Source organism: Ursus maritimus, unplaced genomic scaffold (genome assembly GCF_017311325.1).
Source record: "Ursus maritimus isolate PB19 unplaced genomic scaffold, ASM1731132v1 scaffold_15, whole genome shotgun sequence".
In the NCBI taxonomy this organism is placed as follows: domain Eukaryota; kingdom Metazoa; phylum Chordata; class Mammalia; order Carnivora; family Ursidae; genus Ursus; species Ursus maritimus.
Window position 1 is genome coordinate 7,314,895 of NW_024423897.1, and position 20,189 is coordinate 7,335,083.

General features: G+C 35.5%; 1 protein-coding gene across 2 annotated transcripts in view; it reads left to right on the forward strand.

Annotated features, from left to right (window-relative positions):
- The window catches only part of PANK3 (pantothenate kinase 3), a 24,824-nt gene extending 6,147 nt beyond the window's left edge, over window positions 1-18,677 (forward strand). Inside the window, exons 2-7 of one of the 2 annotated variants that reach the window (XM_008692399.2) lie at window positions 2,602-2,954; window positions 5,678-5,931; window positions 7,932-8,108; window positions 9,093-9,216; window positions 11,246-11,371; window positions 12,310-18,677. In XM_008692399.2, coding sequence (XP_008690621.1) covers window positions 2,602-2,954; window positions 5,678-5,931; window positions 7,932-8,108; window positions 9,093-9,216; window positions 11,246-11,371; window positions 12,310-12,360 — 1,085 coding nt within the window. In that variant the 3' untranslated portion in view covers window positions 12,361-18,677. Of the gene's footprint in view, window positions 1-2,601; window positions 2,955-5,677; window positions 5,932-7,931; window positions 8,109-9,092; window positions 9,217-11,245; window positions 11,372-12,309 lie in introns of those variants that run through there. The other variant, XM_040630316.1, reaches the window with a different exon arrangement.
- The last annotated feature ends 1,512 nt before the right edge of the window (window positions 18,678-20,189 follow it).

Genomic DNA, 20,189 nt, shown 5'->3' on the forward strand with positions numbered 1-20,189 from the left:
GCTTCCTGCTGACCAAGGAGCCTGGTGCAGGACTTGATTCCAGGACCCTGGTATCATGACCTGAGTTGAAGGCAGCTGCTTAACTGACTGAGCCACCCAGACAAAAGCCTTTTAAAAGGAGAAGCAGTGGAAGGTTTTTGTTTGGTTTTCTTTATCATTTTAATGGTAATTATACCTAAACAGTAGTTTTCTTCCTGTGGGAAAGAACTAGTTAATACTTTCTCTCCAGCACCCTAGATTTCACAAACAGGATTTCATTCAGTGAGACTTTTTCTACTGCCTATTCCAGGTATGTATTTTGGAATTGGCCCTTGACCCTTGGGGTCAAAAATCTTGGTGCTCCTGAATAGCTTTAGAAAAGTAGAAAATTTCTTACTCTCCAGTATTTCATCTATAAACTTCAAATATCTTCCTAGGCAGTATGGTTCTTTCAAAACTTAATTTATGGTTTCATGTAAGAATTAAAAGTTCTTCACATAACTGTTAATTGGGTTTTTTTTCTTTCAAGAACAGCAGTTTTCACATTTTTATAAACCTGGGAGGAGACAGGGACTTCTGACTAAAAATAAAAATATCATGATCTTTGAACCTCGTAATGTTTTCAGCATTGTAGTTTGCTCTGACGTGACATTTTTATTTGTATGTGTATTTTGACACCTGACAAAGACAAAGAAAGGGAAACTATAAACTTAAACAATTTTTGAAGTATTTTTAATTTTGGAAAATAAAGGTTTTTAGCTTAATAAATCTTACCTTGTAGAAATTTTTCTATCCCAATATGCACTATATGTGGCAACAGTGATTTGCACACCTACCCCCATGAAACCTAGAATCAAACGTCAATCAAGTAAGAGAAATCGGGCGTCGGGGTGGCTCAGTCTGCCTTTGGCTCAGGACATGATATCAGGATCCTGGGATCAAGCCCCACATCAGGTTCCCTGCTCAGCACGGTGTCTGTTCTTCCCTCTCCTTCTGCCCTTCCCCACTCTTCCCCCCCCTTCTCTTCTCTCAAATAAATAAAATCTTTAGAAAATCATTTTAGTTATTTCCTGTTTTATCTAAAGTCCATTGAAAAGTATCCTCATTACATACTTGTTTAACAGATGAGGAAAATTCTGAAGATGTCTCTTGGCTTATTCGATCAGTAGAGCTACTCCATATTGTTTTTTCTTTCAATGTGTTGTCCAGGCAAACAGTTGCTGTAAATTTCCCCTCTGTAACTGTTAGTATTGCTGCTTGCTACTAGGGATTTAAAAATTGAGAAAATTGAGTCTGTTTCTTTTACATTTTAGTTGCTTATAAAAATCTGTAGGTGGCACAAAAGTGTTGTGCCTGTTTGGGATCTTAGTGCCCCCCAGGTTATGGTCTTAAGTCATTTTACTTTTTTTTTTTTTTTAAGAAGTTTTTGTTTGTTTGTTTTCTTTTGTTTGTTTTTTTAAGATTTTATTTATTTATTTGACAGAGAGAGAGATAGCCAGAGAGAGAGGGAACACAAGCAGGGGGAGTGGGAGAGGAAGAAGCAGGCTCCCAGTGGGGCTCGATCCCAGGACCCTGGGATCATGCCCTGAGCCGAAGGCAGACGCTTAACAACTGAGCCACTCAGGCGCCCCTAAGAAGTTTCTTTTTTAACACTGTCTTTAGTGTAGATCTGTATCTGGAACTTGAGTTTCAAATACAAAAACAAGTGAGCTAAAAAAAAAAAAGACAAGTGAACTATTTCTCCAGAAGAAGATAATGAGAATTACTCCTTCCTCAATTAATTAATATTACTAATTTCAATAAACATAAATTCTGAAATGGAGAAATGCATAGAATCCTTACTTATTGAATTGTATGTACCTGGTTTCTCATAGTCACATATATCAAATAAAATATTAATATTTAAGAAACAGATTTTGGAGGGAACTATTTTTTCTTTAAGTATTAAATTATTCTTGAGTCTCTTATCATTTTAAGATCCCAGATAATAGAAACAGACCTTAAATAAACTAGGATTCAGAGAAATTAATGGTTTTTCCAAAGTCATATAAGTCCAGTTAGTGAAAGAGTACCAAGTCCCAAACCCAAACTGCCTGCCCAAATGTGCCAAGTAGACTTACCTTCAACATTATTAACTGCAAATTTTATTAACCAGCTGTACCAAAGAAATAGAATGTTTAATGAGCAAAGAATAAGATTTCTTTTTAAGGAGGTACTTTTTCCCTTGGTTACTTGAAGTAATTATAGGCCAGTTTTATTACATTAAAATCTTATTAGAAACATTATCAAGCCATAGGCGATGACCTATTTATTAAAATAGAATTGGTCCAAATTTTTCCTGATCCCCTGAGGCATATGATAAGTATTTAATAAATGAAAAGGAATACCTACCTGACCAGGAATTAAAAGGCTCTGGGCCAACTCTAAGCATCCCAAGTTACAGGTTTTCAGAAAATATATAAAGTAATACTTCAAAGGGAAAAAGTTGAGTTGCACATAGAAGAAGCATCTTACCCCAAAATAATAACTGCATGATTCAGGGTATATGAAGTTTGTGCTAATTAACTAGCTCCTAATTTGCATTTCTTAAGTTGATATATATGTATATTTTTTTATCCACAGCTTTCCCATGGTTTGGCATGGACATTGGGGGGACTCTAGTAAAGCTCTCATATTTTGAACCTATTGATATCACAGCAGAGGAAGAACAAGAAGAAGTTGAGAGCTTAAAAAGTATCCGGAAATATTTGACTTCTAATGTAGCATATGGATCCACTGGTATTCGGGATGTACACCTTGAACTGAAGGATTTAACACTTTTTGGGCGAAGAGGGAACTTGCACTTTATCAGATTTCCAACCCATGACCTGCCAACTTTTATTCAAATGGGAAGAGATAAAAACTTCTCAACATTACACACGGTGCTATGTGCTACAGGAGGTGGTGCTTACAAGTTTGAAGAAGATTTTCGCACAGTAGGTATCTTATTCAAAGCCAAAAATTGATATCCATTCTCTTTTTTTTTTTTTTAAAGATTTATTTGAGAGAGTGTATGCGAGGAGGTGGGGGTGGGGGTGGTGAGGAGCAGAGGGAGAGGAACTAGCAGACTCCACAGTGAGCACAGAGCCCATCGTGGGGCTTAATCTCACAACCTTGAGATCATGGCCTGAACTGAAACCAAGAGTTGGACTCAACCCACTGAGCCACCAGGCACCCCCTCTTTAATTTTTAAAATATGAGGCTAAGTTTCCATCTAGCATGTTTCCTAGATTAGTTCCCTGTGCTGGATGTGGAGGAAGTATGTATTCATGACCAGCTTTTCATTTGGGACATTTAAGTACCTTCATAGGCTGAGTAAAAAATTGCCTAGATTTGGGCTTATTGTACATAATATTTGGTAAAACCTGCTTAAGTTTAAGGACTGCTATAAAGCGACAATAAAGGGGGATTTCAGTGAATTTGGCAGTATACAAAGCCAAATATAAGTGGCATTTGAATTATTTTCACTATTACTGTCCTGTGTTTGCATTGCTTTTATGTATTACCGATACAGTCCACTCTCCCAAGGCCATCTCTTTCCCTTGTCCTGCCCCCCCCACCAAAAAAAAAAAGTCAGCTGAAGCTAGTGTCTTTTGATTAAGTAGACATCTGATTGAGAGTCCCTGTTACCTCTTTTTTCTGGTTTTATCCACCAACCTTACCATGTTCCTGTCTCAAAGGGGGTCATTTGGATATGGCAAGAGGACTATATAAACACTGATTTAAGTGCTAGTGGGGATTTGCCAAGCTTCTAGTCCTTTCCATTAGAATAAAGATTATAAAGTTGGCATTTGGGGCTACTGAAATTTGATTTCTTTGAAAATATGCATGTGAACCATTTATTTCTTAAATTCATATAAGAAAAGTCTGTTTATAGAACATAAGTGATCACTTACATGACTCACATAAGTGGGCCCCTTAAACTTCGGGATAGTTTAAAAGTCTAAATTGATACTAATTCTTTTCTTTTGGTGGATAATACTGATTTGTATTCAATTTATTGAGTAATTTGAACATAAATTTCATAAATTTGAGACTAGCTTTCTTGGACATGTGATATTTAGTGTTTGTCAGAATTCTTACCAGAAGCAGTGTCTTTGATGCCAGCTTTCACCTGGACATTGAAGTATCTTTTCTCTTCTTTCTCTTTAAGATTTTTTATTAGAGAGCTTGAACAGGGGGAGGCCAGAGGGAGAAGCTGACTCCTTGCTGAGCAGGAGCCCAACCTGGGGCTCAATCCCAGGATCCTGGGATCATGACTCAAGCTGAAGGCCAAATCTTAACTGACTAAGCCACTCAGGTGCCCCAGAAGTATCAATATTTTCTAGTGATGAAGTTCTGTAATAACTGTTTCTGTTGATGCTCAATCATTAATTAAGCTAATACGTGAGCACCTAGTATGTGTCAGTTATTATGCTAGACACAGAACTCAGCTGGGAATAAGACACAGTCTTAGCCTTGAAAGAGTATGGTATTCTAGTCCACACAGATAAGTGAGTTAAAGTACAATGCCTTATAATTAATAGTAGTGATATGAAAAGCAGTGCCATGGGAACACTAGAGTACTATTACCAAACAAGTTCTGGAGGGAACAAAAGCTTCCCAGAGGAAGTGATCTCTAAGCTGAAATCTTTTTTTTTTTTTTTTAAGATTTTGTTTATTTATCTGACAGGCAGCGAGAGAGGGAACACAAGCAGGGGGAGTGGGAGAGGGAGAAGCATGCTCCCAGCGGAGCAGGGAGCCCGATGCGGGGCTCGATCCCAGAACGCTAGGATCATGACCTGAGCTGAAGGCAGATGCTTAACGACTGAGCCACCCAGGCGCCCCTAAGCTGAAATATTTTTTACAAATAGTTTATAATACATTCCTTATTAACCTGAAATGAATTAATAATTTCAAACTAGTACTCAGACTATAATATAAAGACAGGAAATGAAGGTATTTATATATCGGTAGATTCTCTGGTGTGATCACATGAGAGGGCATAGTGAGATAGTTAGATGCTGGCACTTAAACATAAATTCACCATAAAATCTAAAGCTGATAATGGTATGTTTTATTGGAGAATCTTGTACCATAAATGGTGTTGCTGTTTGTGACATAACACTCTAAGATGCTAAATAACACTTGGGACAGTTCAAACAATAAGAGTCCGATCGATTTCCTTAGTTTGTATGGTGGTTGCATTGCTAGCAAATTTAGCATATACATATTAAAGCCATATAAAGAATACTTTGTGCTTCCATAGGCTCAGATAATTATAGACACATTTTTCTACTGCTGCCTAAAAACTGTCAGAAGGCTCAAAGATAAGGCGGGAATGGGATAATTCTTTGTTTTTGCACAACTGCCCTACCTATTGCAGATTTCTGGCATCCCAAGTCCCTGCCCGCTAAATGTTAGTTTGGTCTTCTCCTCTTCATCTTTGTGAAAACTGAAATATCCCTAAAAATTTCTAGAATGCATCCGGAGGTAATACCACCATCATTGAGAACCACTGAGCTAAAAGATTCTGACACAAAACAAGTGAAAATGTATGGGTCATAGATGATTTTGAAGTTTTATAAAGTACATGAAAATTATACAGTGCATTTGAGTCAAATATTTTGAATACTGTCCCTTGTTCACTTTATAAAACTTCTATGGTGTTTTTTTATAGATTGGAAACCTCCACCTACACAAACTGGATGAACTTGACTGCCTTGTAAAGGGCTTGCTGTATATAGATTCTGTCAGTTTCAATGGACAAGCAGAGTGCTATTATTTTGCTAATGCCTCAGAACCTGAGCGATGCCAAAAGATGCCTTTTAACCTGGATGATCCCTATCCACTGCTGATAGTGAACATTGGTTCAGGAGTCAGTATTTTAGCAGTCCATTCCAAAGACAACTATAAACGAGTAACCGGGACAAGGTAGTGACCTTTCTGTTCTTATTGCAGCATTCATGTTGTTTTTATACACAGAAGTTGTGAAATCATCTTAATGCTAGCTTCTAACATGCATTTTGTCCAGTAGCAAGAAGTGTAGATGTGTAAGTATAAGTTAAAGTGTTGCAGATAATATTGTTTTATAAGGTATGTGTATAAAGACGCAAACTAAAATAATATTTATATTTGCTTAACATCAGTTGGCATCAACATTTCCATAATTGTAAGAGGGAATTTTTATCTGGAATGATTCCAATGACTTTGTTTTCCAAAGCATTCCTCCTTTTGTTTTTCACTTTTGTAGATCTATTTAAGCCTGAAGTTTGCCACTGGTCAGCTTGCATGCTGGTTGGATTAGGTTCACATTTAAGTGTAGTATTGGGCGACATTGTAATAATTCTTTTTTTCTTTAAGATTTATTTATTTGAGGGCGGGAGGGGCAGAGGGAGAGAGAGAATCTCAAGCAGACTCCCACTGAGCATGGAGCCCCATGCAGGGCTCAATCTCATGACCCTGAGATTATTACCTGAGCAGAAATCAAGAATTAGATGCTCAGGGGCGCCTGGGTGGCCCAGTTATTAAGCGTCTGCCTTCAGCTCAGGGCGTGATCCCAGCGTTCTGGGATCGAGCCCCACATCGGGCTCCTCCGCTGGGAGCCTGCTTCTTCCTCTCCCACTCCCTCTGCTTGTGTTTCCTCTCTCACTGGCTGTCTCTCTCTGTGTCAAATAAATAAATAAAATCTTTAAAAAAAAAAAAAAAAGAATCAGATGCTCAACCAACTGAGCCACCCAGGTGCCCTGTAATAAATAATTCTTATAAGATGAATTTAACATGAGCTTATTATGGGATAACATGATGACTAAATATCCCATAAGATTTTCTATAATGCCTGAAATATTATTGCAAAATGAAATTTTAAAATTGTCCTTATGATTCTTGTACATACTTTATCAGCTTTTAAGAAGGATAGAGACTCCTGCTTATTTGAGGAAGGAAGATTTGGGGGTTTATGAAAAAAAAACTCATTTCCATTTTAAAGTAGTACTCTTATTAAAGTGATACTTAAATTTTTTTGTTTTAAGTAAACTCTACCCCCATGTGGGGCTCAGACTCATGACCCTGAGATCAAGAGTCACATGCTCTACTGACTCAGCTGGCCAGGCACCCCTAAGTGTTACTTAAATTTAATTGGTATTTTATCTCTGTGGTGGCTAAAAATCTACCTCCCTTGTAACTCAATGCCAAAGAATTACAGGGAAATATTACCTATTTCAATCAATTCTAAAAGAAATTCAGTCCGTTAACTAAATTCCAGTGGTGGTCAGGGATAGATGGAGTCTGTTGGAAATTTAGGTGAGACTGGGGAGCAGAGGTTTTGATTTTAGGAACTAGAGAAGCATGACTTCATTTCATCAGCATATCCAAAAGAATAATAGAACCAAGTAAATTTTTATCATTAACGTTGACCAGCCTAACATAAATTTTCTCACCGTATTCATTTCTGGGTCATTTTAAATGCTAATGTGTCACATTGAGTTGATTTCAACCTTGTCAGACCAAGTAAATAGGCCTTTCACTAAATCATTTCCTGGAAACCATTTAGAGTTAGAAGTTTTCTCCTTTTAATTTATATGGTACTAATTTTTAACACTTAATGCTTTTTTTCCCCCACATGTAAAAGCATTTATTTTTAGCAATTACAAAATATAAGGAATTGGGTAAAGATATTAGAAGATATAAAACATCTCTTCCTGCTTTCATATTGCTATCACCAACTGATTTTTTTCCCCTTTGGTTTATTCTTTAATCTGACAAGTTTGGTTTGGCATTTTTCTTACCTTCAATATGTTGATATATCAGCACTTGGCATTAGCAATGTGTTCTTTCTTCGTGTTTATTAATTACATGAAAATTCCACCTTTTTACTCTGGAGAAAGAATACAGTATGTAAATATAACTTACCCAGTTTTCTTTATTTTCTTTAGCCTTGGAGGGGGCACCTTTCTGGGTTTATGCTGTTTATTGACTGGCTGTGAAAGTTTTGAAGAGGCTCTTGAAATGGCATCCAAAGGTGACAGCACCCAAGCTGACAAGCTGGTCCGTGATATTTACGGAGGAGATTATGAGAGATTTGGTCTGCCAGGTTGGGCTGTAGCATCTAGGTAAGTTTAATATTTATGTTATAATGAAAGTTGCTTATTTAGTTTTTAGAAAGCAACGTATCAGGAAGTTGTTAGGGGGCTTACTCTTACCCAACTTGGAACCTAAAGTTCAAAGTTTTACATTCATGTAGTTTAAAAATAAGATAGGGGCGCCTGGGTGGTGCAGTCGTTAAGCGTCTGCCTTCGGCTCAGGGCATGATCCTGGTGCTCTGGGATCGAGCCCCACATCAGGCTCCTCCGCTGAGAGCCTGCTTCTTCCTCTCCCACTCCCCCTGCTTGTGTTCCCTCTCTCGCTGGCTCTCTCTGTCAAATAAATAAATAAAATCTTTAAAAAAAAAATAAGATAAACATTAAGGGGTCACCTGGGTGGCTCAGTTGGTTAAGCGTCTGCCTTCAACTTAGATCAGGGTCTTGGGATCGAGCTTCATTGAGCGTCTGCTGCTCCCTTTCCCTCTGTGACCTCTCTCGCTTTTGCTCTCTCTCAAATAAATAAATAAAATCTTAAAAAAAAAAGATCTGCATTAAGAAGTCTCCCTTGGTGTTCTCCATAAGAAACCATTTTTATTAATTCTTGAATATCCTTTCAGTATTTCTTTATGCAAATATAAATACATATCCTTATCCTCCCCTTATACAGAAGGTAACATTTATATACCATTACACAGCATGCTACTATACTTTCTCTTCAATAGGCAATATATCCTAGTGTATCTGCTGGCCTCCCTCTCTCCCTTTCTCTTCCTTTACCTCTCCCCCTCCTACCTTCCCTCCCTTATTAACAGCCTCTTGGTATTTTATTGTGTGGATTTATCAGAGTTTGATGGTGGCTTCCAATATTCTGCTGTGTATAGTTCAATGGGTCAGTCAGTAACCTTGTTACATACCTTATTTTGTACTTGTGTAAATTTATCTGTAGGATAAATTCCAAAAATGTATGAAATGCTGATTTTTATCAACAGAATTTTGTTTTTCATTTCTCTGCAGTTTTGGGAATATGATTTATAAGGAGAAGCGAGAATCTGTTAGTAAAGAAGATCTAGCAAGAGCTACTTTAGTTACTATCACCAATAACATTGGTTCTGTGGCACGAATGTGTGCTGTTAATGAGGTAAAAAAAATTAACTATTTGAAAAATGTGGTTTGGAGCTTTATGTACATATAGCACAGCTTCTTTGTGTTCCTTAAGGAGACCTATAGGAATTGAGATCTCCGTTAAATCCCAAGGCTCATTAGCTGTATATGCCCTGTGTACCTAATTGTTATGTTACCTTTAAAGAAAGTAGATGATTCAAGTTGGAAGTAGAACAAAGAGATATTTACATTTTCAAATTTATCTAGAAACTTTTTCAGAAATACACAACCTAAATTTCTTGAAGATAGAAAAGAAAATTCTTTCCAAACATAGGATTTTCTTGAACTAATTATTGAAAGGGGTGTTTTTTGCTGTTAATGTTGCATTTGATTAGCGAGTGCTTAGAAGTTTTCTTACTGCCTTTGGCTTCTTTACAGTGCTGCCTTGTTGCATATGGATCAAGCAGCATTGTACAGGGCTATGAAGGCATTGAGACTTGTTCTTCATGTAAAAGTTGAATGATGTATAACTTACGAAAAGCATGTACTTCTATATTTACCCTCATTGTCAGGTTATTTTTATTTGAAGGAGATTATATATACAGTTCTGCCTTCATGTAATAGACGTATTTGCCTATTTAATTTTTGTAGATATCAAATACTTTAAATGAGTTGGGAATTTTACTTTTTGAGGGAATCCTTCATTTGTTCATTCATTTATTCATGAAGTATTTACAGAGTACCATGTGCCAGGCATTGTTCTAGGCACTTGGGATACATTGGTGAAAAAATCAAAGATCCCTGACTTTGTGCAACTTCCATCCATTCTAGTGATTTAATGAATTTTTAGCATATATTTGGTGATAAATGCTATTTTTTAAAAAAGAAAATCAAACAAGATAAAGAGAATTGGGAGTAGAATAGCAGAAGACAAATTGCTGAGTAATTGGATTGTTGAAGGAAGGCTTTATTGAAAACGTAATCCTTGGATAAATATTGAAAGGAGGTGAGATAATCAGCATGCAGATACTTGGGGAAAGAGAAGCTCCAGCAGAGAACAACTGTGAAAAGATGCAAATTAATTCTTCCAAGTATTCTGTTTAAATCCAGAATTCTAAGTTTCTCAATAACAGTGTAGTAAGTTGGTTGAGGGAGCCACTAACAGATGTTTTAACCCAGGTTTAGGTAATATTTCACTTTGGGGGAGTGACAATAATCAGAGACCTTTTTTCGTAGCCCTGTAGATCCAGCTTTTCACTGGCGTTTACACTACCCAAACTCAGTGTGCAAAAATGTATATTGAAAAATCCAGTCTATTGTGAGAGTAGAAAAGTTTTCTTGAGATTGAAACACCAGTTCCTCCATATAAGATTTCCTTCAAGGTATCTATGGAACCAAATTAGTGAGTGGAATCTTAGCAGAGAGTGACTTGATGGGTTAGGCTGGGGCCAGAGATGCTGGAAGACTCAAGTTTACAGTGTTTTTTAATCCTAAACCCATTTAAAATACTCTTCCTTGGATTTGTCTCCTTTAATCTCAATACTATTTCTCAAGTTAACTTTCTTAATAGATTGTTTATTGGCCATTTTCAAAAACAAGTCTCATCTAAAATCATTAAGATCTTTCCAGAACTTTTTTTTTTTAATAGACTATATTTTTTAGAGGAGTTTTAGGTTCAGAGCAAAATTGAATAGAAAATACAGAGAGTTCCCATATACACCCTTGAACCCCACAGCTACACAGCCTCCCCCACTGTCAACATCCAGCACCAGATTGGTACGTTTGTTTACAGTCACTGAACTTGCAGTGACACATCACTATCACCCAAAACCCATAGTTTACATTTGGGCTCACTCTTGGTGTACATTCTTTGGGTTTTGACAAGTGTGTAGTGATGTGTCCTGGATTTAGGATTATGGAGATATATGTACCAGGAATGTCATAGACACTAAAAAAAGGTAGTAGTTGTTTACATTTTTACATAGAGATTTTCTAAACCCTACTGTATTATAAATTCTATTTGATAATTCTTATTTCAACTCATTTTCTTTGTTCTTTTCTTTTAGAAGATAAACCGAGTTGTCTTTGTTGGAAACTTTTTACGTGTCAATACTCTCTCAATGAAACTTTTGGCATATGCACTGGATTACTGGTCAAAAGGTCAACTGAAAGCATTGTTTCTAGAGCATGAGGTATGATAGGAAAATAATGTTTTGCAAATTTTAATAGCATGCTTTTATATATAGGTTTCATTTACTGCTTCTTATTGTGTACTCATAAGTATAAAACTATGATTTACCTGAATAGTATTTTTGAGTCCCTCATTTCAGTTTGAGTTGGGGGGATAGGGGTTACTAGAACCTGGTAGGCACCCCATTAAGATGGAGTTTCCCACTTCCTCTGACCAAGAGAGAGTGATATTAGGTCTTGAGCTCCTTAAATATTGGGGCTGCTTGTGTACTTAGTTAAATTGTATTTTGTTTTTCTTTTTTTTCCTCCCCGAACAAATATTAAATGTGAATACCTACCACAAAAATAAATAATTCAACAATGAAGATTCTCCTTAGTCCTCCCACCACAACCTCACCCCCCACCTCCAGAGGGACTACTGTTAACATTTTGGAGATTATTCTTCAAGATTTTTTTCCTGTTCATTCACTACATCCACTTGTTCTGATCTGAAATTATCAGTTCATATAATGTTTTGGATTAAGTAAATTTACCCTGCATTGTTTTGTTTCTGGTCAGATGGACATATTAATTATTGTAATAACACAAATTCAGAGTGTTCTCTTGTGTTTATGTTCCGCTGTCACTGCTCTTGGGCTCCCCAGGGCATGCTGTATGTGGCAGAGTGGCAGGTGGAACAAAAGGAATTGTGTTGAGGAGAGAGGTGAGGGGCTTAGAATTGTAGTAATAGCCCTAGAAGCTTTTCAGTGTCTATAAGCCACACTTAAAAATTCGTATTTCATCTTTTTCAAATATTAGCTGACAACACAAAAATTGGTAGGTTTCTGAATAAAAGTTCTTAAAGTGGATTATACATAAATATCAGTTCCTAATAGTTGTTAATATTGTATGCTAATTTAAAAAGCTGGACTGCATTAATAATTGTTTTAAAATTATACAGGGATACTTTGGAGCAGTTGGTGCACTTCTTGGGCTGCCAAATTTCAGCTGAAAAGCATCAGGTTTTTCTCTGCTAATAAATGTCATCCATGAGGAACTGAAAACCAGAGGCATTATTACTGCATTATTTGTCACTGGGAACCAAAGGATAACAGAGTAGCACTATTCCTGTTGATTTTTAAATGTCACAATGGTAAGCTGCTAAAAGTTGCCATATTAAAAGAGGGAGCTCGGTAATGTGAAGTATTTCTAATTGAAATGCTTTCCCTTCTGTATATATCCAGTGTTAAATCCCTAAATGCAATACAGCCTCTGATTATTGAGCTTCCTCTTAGAAGATTTTCTATTTATTTTATGTAGCCAACTATTGCAGTACTGTATGCTCAGACACAAATCTTAAAGTCTCTGAAATGTTTAGCTCCTGAAGATAATTGGATCTGAATATTTGTTACAAGTGCGTCTGTGTGTCTTGGTTACTAGTAAGTGGGTAGTAACGTACCCTGTATCACACTTACTGAAATGGCTATCAAAGATGATCGTTTTGATGTGATTTTAGAAATGTTAAGGCAATATGAATTATTCATTATTGTAGTTTTCTCAACATTTCCCCCACCAAAAAAGCATGTTTGTGATCTTTTCCCAGAAGTATAAGCTTTTTCAAATGCCATAATTTAATTGAAACACTATTGTTAAATATTAGCCTGAATTTTAAGATGAATCCTAGAAAATCACATGATTGGTGATAATTGCACTTTCTGTATTTTATGTTAATCATTATACTTAAAAAATGTTTTGTATTTTTTAATTAGAGGCTTAATTACTTACTTGAAAATCCATTTAATGAGGTGCCAGGACTATACTAATAGAATATGGTTTGTGTGCATTGATAGAGACCTGTGCTCTTTCTATACCACATTTATCTCGGTCCTGAACTTAGTTATTTGTTTAATTAGGTCTGAAACTTCAAAACTAAAGACTTTATTATGAACAGCAACAAAATCACATTTATTCTAAAGAGATGTCATGGAAATCTAAAAGATGAGTTGTTTTGAAACTGTAGGGGTCTGAGGCAGTATTGCAGAATTAGAAAAGGATCAGTGTTTTATACATTCTGGTAATAAAGGCCTTAGAGTTCCAAAATTTGTAAATCCTTTTGCCTTGGAATTTGTTCTCTATTTTGAAGTCATTTTTTATAATGTTATTAATTTTTTCAGATATTTACTTTGGCAGTAACATTTTTGGAGGTCCAGTAGTTGAGCAAAGTTGTTCAAGCCTGTTACTTACTTAATTGGTTTAAGAAGTAGACTTGCGGAAAATATTCACCTCCTTAAACTACCAGTAAATGCGGATGTACTTTGAAGAGCTTAAAAATTGTTCACATTATAGGAAGAAAAGTATTAATATGTTTTTACGGAACATAATTTTGCTCCATAAAGAACAGTTTGCAGTAGAGGTGCTTGATAAAGATATTTCTCCTTAACAGTTTTCAAGGTTTGTGCTCATATATTTAAAATTCAGTTTTATTTATATAAAGACATGAACACATGAATAGAAGTGAATATTCAGAGGGAAAAGCATGTAAGGTGATTTTTTTAGAATTTAGAATATTTGGAACTTTGAATTCATGTAGGGTCAGCAAGTCACTTTGTAAACCTACAATGACTAAATGTTTCTAAATGTTTCCATTGTTATGGCTAGATATTTCTGTCACAAAAAGTCATGTGTTCAATTTATTTTAAAATTTTTATCATTTGGACATTTGTACAAAAAGTTCTTATTTTTATATGATAACAATTTCAAGTTTGTGGTAAACTGTATTAGCAGTTATAGATCTGCGGCTGTCTTTAAGAAAGAAATGGAATGGTCAGAGTCCACGTAAGTTAATTCGATCAGTGCTTTGGTTGATTTGGGATTGTGATTCATACTTTTTGTCCTTTGAAACTGAAGTTACCTGTTAAAATGCATATGCAGTGAACAACCATTTCACCACTGTTGCTCTTGGCTATTCTCATGTATAATCAAGAATTACTGGAGTAATAAGCGTGAACACAGAGTTGTGATAAAGACTGCCAAGATTCTAGTTTTCTATTACAATCTCACAAAATTCTTTATAAGCATACAGTGGTAAATAGGTTTAGTTTTTAGCCCAATCAGCATAATGCCTCAAAGCTCTATTTCTATTAGATTGTACAGTTTAAGAACATGAAGTGTAAGCCATATGTAATTTTACATTTTCTAGTAGGCATATTTAAAAAGTAAAAAGAAACAGGTGAAAATCATTTTGATTATATATTTCTATTTAACCCAGTATATCTGGTGTGTCACCATTTCAACATATAATCACTATAAAAAGTTACTTAGGAGATAGTGTATTTTTTTTTTTTACCTTTGTCTTTAAAACCAGTATATATTTGTACTTAGGGCACACCTCAGTTTAGGTGAACCACATTCCAAGTCCTCAAGAGCCATATTTGGATAGTGGCTACTGTACTGGACAGTGCAGTTCCAGAACTAGCTCTTAAAAATGAACACTATCATGTATCCATTAAAACTTTATGAATAAGGGCTTTTTAAAGAATGTTTGAGGGGGATGTGGGAAATGTTATTTTTTATGGGGAAAATATGGGATTTTTTTTTTTTTTTTTAATACAGAAGGAGGTTAAGAAGTAGCTCATTTGGGGTAGTTTATTTTATACAGACTAGCTGTGTTTCTGACCAATCCAAAAATGTCTTACATTGGATCCTGCCATTTCATCATGCTATATATCATTTTTCCAGTGATACTGATAAAGTTGCCCAAGACCCATCCTAACTGGCCTCAACAATCTCCAGAATGTCAGTTTCCTTCACTGAAGCAAATTTGATGATTCCAGTGATTTAAATCCCCCGAACCTTATCTAGTTGAACTTTGAGAAGACAATTTTAAAAGGACTAAAAAGAGACCCTTTTAAAAATCTTGAGTTCTATACACACAAGAGAATCTTCTTTATAACTTTGGATTTAATTTCCATTCGTAAAAACTGGTAATATTTTCAGATATAAAGAGCACTATCAGGTTGTTTTGAGGCTTGATGAACACAAGGTCTAGAACTTTCCACCACCAACCCCCCCCCCCCCCGCAAAAAAAAAAGATTGCCTTTTAACTAGAGACATTTAGAACTAATGGCCTTCAGTTCTATACCCAGTTTCTCCAAAGACATAGTACTAGACTTGCTTGCCTGTCAACAGGGGCATTCCTTGTTCAGCTACTCTAAATAGGTGGGCTCTTCGTTTGGGTTAAGTCAGTGCCATTGCCAGTAATATACGTGGCCATTGACAGTCTTTCAAGAGGTTCAGATTCTTTGCCAAATATTAGGCTCTGTAAAGATTCCTGAGATTTTTACCTTTGCATGCAAATGTGATTACTGTATTGTAGGTACCAATTCCTGAAAGTCCCATTTCTGTAAGAAAAATGATGCAGCTAAAGGGAAAGGTTTTCCTCTGTGTCCAGTGGGACTCTTGCCTTGTAAGAGCAGTCCATCACATCTTGCCTTGATTTCTAAGGTTTCATTCTTGGGTGGAAAGCTTAGCAAGGCAATAGTTTCCAGATATCCTTTATAACCACTCTGCTTGTTATATGCAAAAATGTTCGTATTTTGTATAGTGTATCTTTTTTTCTGTTGAGCACTTTATGCTTTTTAGTCTATTGCATTTGAGAAAATATAGTTTAGAAATCCTTTCTTATTTAAAGCCATGTAAAAACTGTTTAAAGGATAATCACCAGAAAAAAAAATGAGTGTGTATTATTTTGCATTTAACTCACTGTTTTGTGGTATGTATAAGCAAGATATTAGAGATATATTGCCTTTTTGTAATACTCTTTGACCTTATTTAAGATGATTTGCCAGGAAATGTGATTTATGTCCTATTTTCCTAATAGGTTTATTAAATGTGGGTTTTATTCTAATACTGAAAGAATTCAGCCAACTTCATTTCTGTCATCAGATAACCTCAGAAAATAATGTGCTTTATCTGTATTACTGCCTGTTTTCAATATTTGAGACAGTAGTGGTCTTATATTTTCTACTGAACCTAGTAATAATCAAAGACCAAAAGAAGTAATTTTTTTCTTCCTTTAAGGTATTTTTAATAGTCTAACAAAAATGATGGTGGTGTAAAAGGTTAATCATAACCCCAGCTTTCTTGACCATATCCAAAATTCTGAGTGATTTCCACTCCAAACCATCTCCAGTCTCTGTTGCTTGTGCTAGCGCTTGTGTATTTGGTGGATGTGGGAGCATAACTTGGTGTTACATTAGAAATAGTGCCCGCCGCTGCTCTAGGTTCTTTGAATGTTATTTTCTTTCATTGTAAAATGAGGGAATTGATTTGTTACAATGGGAAACAACTCAGTTATCATCAGGATCCTGAAAAAAATTAGTTGCTCCAGTCATGGTGGCATTTGGTAAGACTAAAATAATTTGTCGTGTCCTGTTTTGGAGTTAACTTGATTTGTATATGTTGATAGAGGCACTAGATTCTGGATTCTCACCAAGCCAGTAGAATGGTATTAGTTATTCTCTCATAATGTTATGTTCTTGTCTGTAATAGCCAAGTAGATATACTTAAATTAATATGAGGGGTTTATTTATATTATTAAAGTGTGTGTGTGTGTGTGTGTGTGTGTGTGTGTATGCACACACACATGGTTGCACACTTTGTGGAAGTATCTGGAATTTTTATTGTGTTAACTTTAAAATTATGTGGACATTACAGCTTTTCCATTGTACAAAAAGAAACATCCCGCTAGATTCATGAATGTTTGAATATTAGATATATTTGGGATTTTTTAGTGGCCCTTTTCTTTAAGCTGTTGTTTCTTTCTGGTCATTGTGAGTAGGAAGAGATGCGGGATAAACCCCTCCAGGAATTAGTTCTTTCGTCACATTTTGTAGCGAAATTTATGAAACAATTTTAATTACCTCCAGGTGAGTTGAAATATCATGTGTTCTAGTCATTTACACCAAATATGAAGACCTAAAATACTTATCCTTAGAATTGTCTGAGAATAATCAGATTATACATGGTTCTGACATTCCCAGCTTATTATTTAAAATAAACGTAGCAATGAGTTGATACTGGGACTTCAAGTACTAAATAGTTGGGCTGAATGATGTGTTTGAGGGGAAATAATATTTTTTCCTTAAAAAAATTCTAGAAATCTTTATATTCTGGCTCTTTGTGTTGTAAGGGATGATTTTTCTTTTAATTTTTCAGTCATTTTGCTGCAGCTCCCACTAATTTTGTGTTTAAAAGAACTAATGAGGAATATATTTTTCAAAGGAGTAAATGAAGTTAAAATACAAGGTTTTGAATTGTATAAAATACACAACTGAATTTCTGTTCTGGGATATTGCTGACTTTTTTTTGCTATTAACATCTTGCATTCATCGCATTGCTTACAGTTTCAGTAGCTTTCAGAGAAAACATTTGAGCTTTTACATAATTTGTAAAGTATACGTAAGTAATGCAAATTGTTGGAGATTATTTTAGCTTTACGTTGTGTCTCTGAATCATGGACATCATACTTGGCACAATCAGTCGTTATTGCATATCTAAGCCATTTTTAAATTTACAATTTTTTTCCAATATTCTTTTTTTTTTGGCAATGTTTAGAAACAAAAGGTAACCTTATACACCTAACATCAACATCTTAGTCTCTTTGTCCCAAATGTAATTAATGGAATTAGGATGTAAGTCCTGTTAAGACAGTTTTACTAATTTTTATACATTGTATGCTTTCCCTTTTTATTTGAACTACATTGAGACTTTGACTTTTTAACTGAAGTTGAATGGCATTTGTCTTAATTCTGCCCAGTTGTTGACCAAATCACACGTAGATGTATGTTTTAATTTTACTTACACAAGCCATTTCAGTTTAAGTTGCCTTATTCTATCTATCACATTGGTTTTGTCAAGTCTAAGCTTTGTCATGTTGGAATTATTTTAACACTGAATCTGTGATGTAAAAATGTATGATGTGCTACAAATTTTATTCATAATAAACTAACTTATAGCCTATTGTAACCTATAAAACATTTCTTGTAAATTGTCCAGTTTATTTTCTCGTTTATGTAAATTTTCTTATGTAAATTTTAAAATATTTGTTGTGGCCTGTTCTATAAACATTCCTGTGCTCTTCTCCTTAATGCTTATTTGCATGAAAGAAACTTAGGTTTTGCTTGTTTATATTGGATGGCCATTAAGCCAACTTTGGTACTCTCTGCCTTCTTTCCTGTAGTTTAACTTTTTCTAGTTTTGTTCATATTCTAAATAAATGTTAAAATCACTCTTATTTCCTACTTTCCAAATAAATTCTAAGTTGTTTAATATGTGTATCTTTTTATTTCATTTTATATATTGTACTCTCACATTTTCACTCTGATTAAAGTTTTAATTGAAATTACCTGTAGCAGAAAGTAAACTCTGAGAGCAAGGACATGGCACAGTCCTACCTCTGTCCCCAGGAGTTAGCACAGAGAAGGCATTCGGTAAATAAATACTTGCTGAGTGAATTCACTGAAGCGAGAGTGGCCTTATCTAGTCTGCCTATATAAGATAGAATTAGTTTTTCCCCACCTGCCTCTTCCCATCATTAGAAAGCATATTAAGTTCTTCACACATACAAACTTTCATGAAATGTAGGACTTACATTTATTAAAACGTGGAAAACTTCAGTTTTTCTCCAAATGAGGCCGTGTCACCCTACACCAGGAATGAATGTCAACACCAGAGTGGCTCTTACAAACTCTCATATGTGCTCCACAGGAGATACCAGAACTTTGTGGTACTTCTTTGGAAGTGTTATTTCATACATGCTTCCTCTAAACCAAAACTTCATTTACTTAGACAATGACTGTTAGCTAAGAAAGGGATAAAAGATGGTCTTAATATGTGAGGAATTAATTTGGAAAGGTCATCTCTATTTTCAAACTGAATGATTGTTGACTCCAGGCATATAGGAATGGTTGAAAACATGAAGACTACCAATATGACTCGGGAAGTATGTAGCCTGTTTAAAAAAAAAAAAAAATCCCTGGGGACACCTGGGTGTTGCAGTCATTTAAATGGTTAAGTGTCAGACTCTTGGTTTCAGTTCAGGTCGTGACCTTAGGGTCTTGAGATCAAGCCCTGTGTCAGGCTCCTCTCAGTGCTGAGTCTGCCTGAGATTCTCTCCCTCTGTCCCTCCCCACCCTTCTCTCTCTCTCTCTGAAATAAATAAACCTTTAGAAAAAGAAAAATCCAGTAAACGGCAACTAGGATGAAAAGAGTGAGATGGTGACAAAGGGGGAAGATGAGTTTGGTATGGAAATACAGATTTGAGGTGTGGTTTAGCTCCAAGGATAGAAGTACCGCAAGCAATTGGAAAGAAGCCACTGAAGAGCAAAAGTAGTTCAAGGTTAGACATGGGAGTGCTTCCTTCAAAATCCACTTACTCCAGGAGGGAAAGAGAGTTCATACTGAATTCTATATATAGAACTTATAAATTTTGAAAAGATGCCTCTTCTGTTGACACGTTCCTCAATTAAGGGTATTGTATATTGAGCAAACACTGTTAATGTTTCTGCATCTAAAGTCTGTTGATCACTTTCTTTTTTAAGTAACCCCTACAGCCAACATGGGGCTCAAGCTCACAACCCCAAGACCAGGAGTCATACATTCTACCGACCCAGCCAGCCAAATGCTTCCTATTATAAAAGGTTTATATATTTCTATTTTAAGATGTTCTATGCTTCTGGGATTTTAGGGCTTTTTAAAGTTTTGCTTTGGGTTCTTTTCTAAAATAAACTTTTCTCTGGGACTGTACCTCTTTTACATAAAAAATTGTTCTTTTTAGTGCTG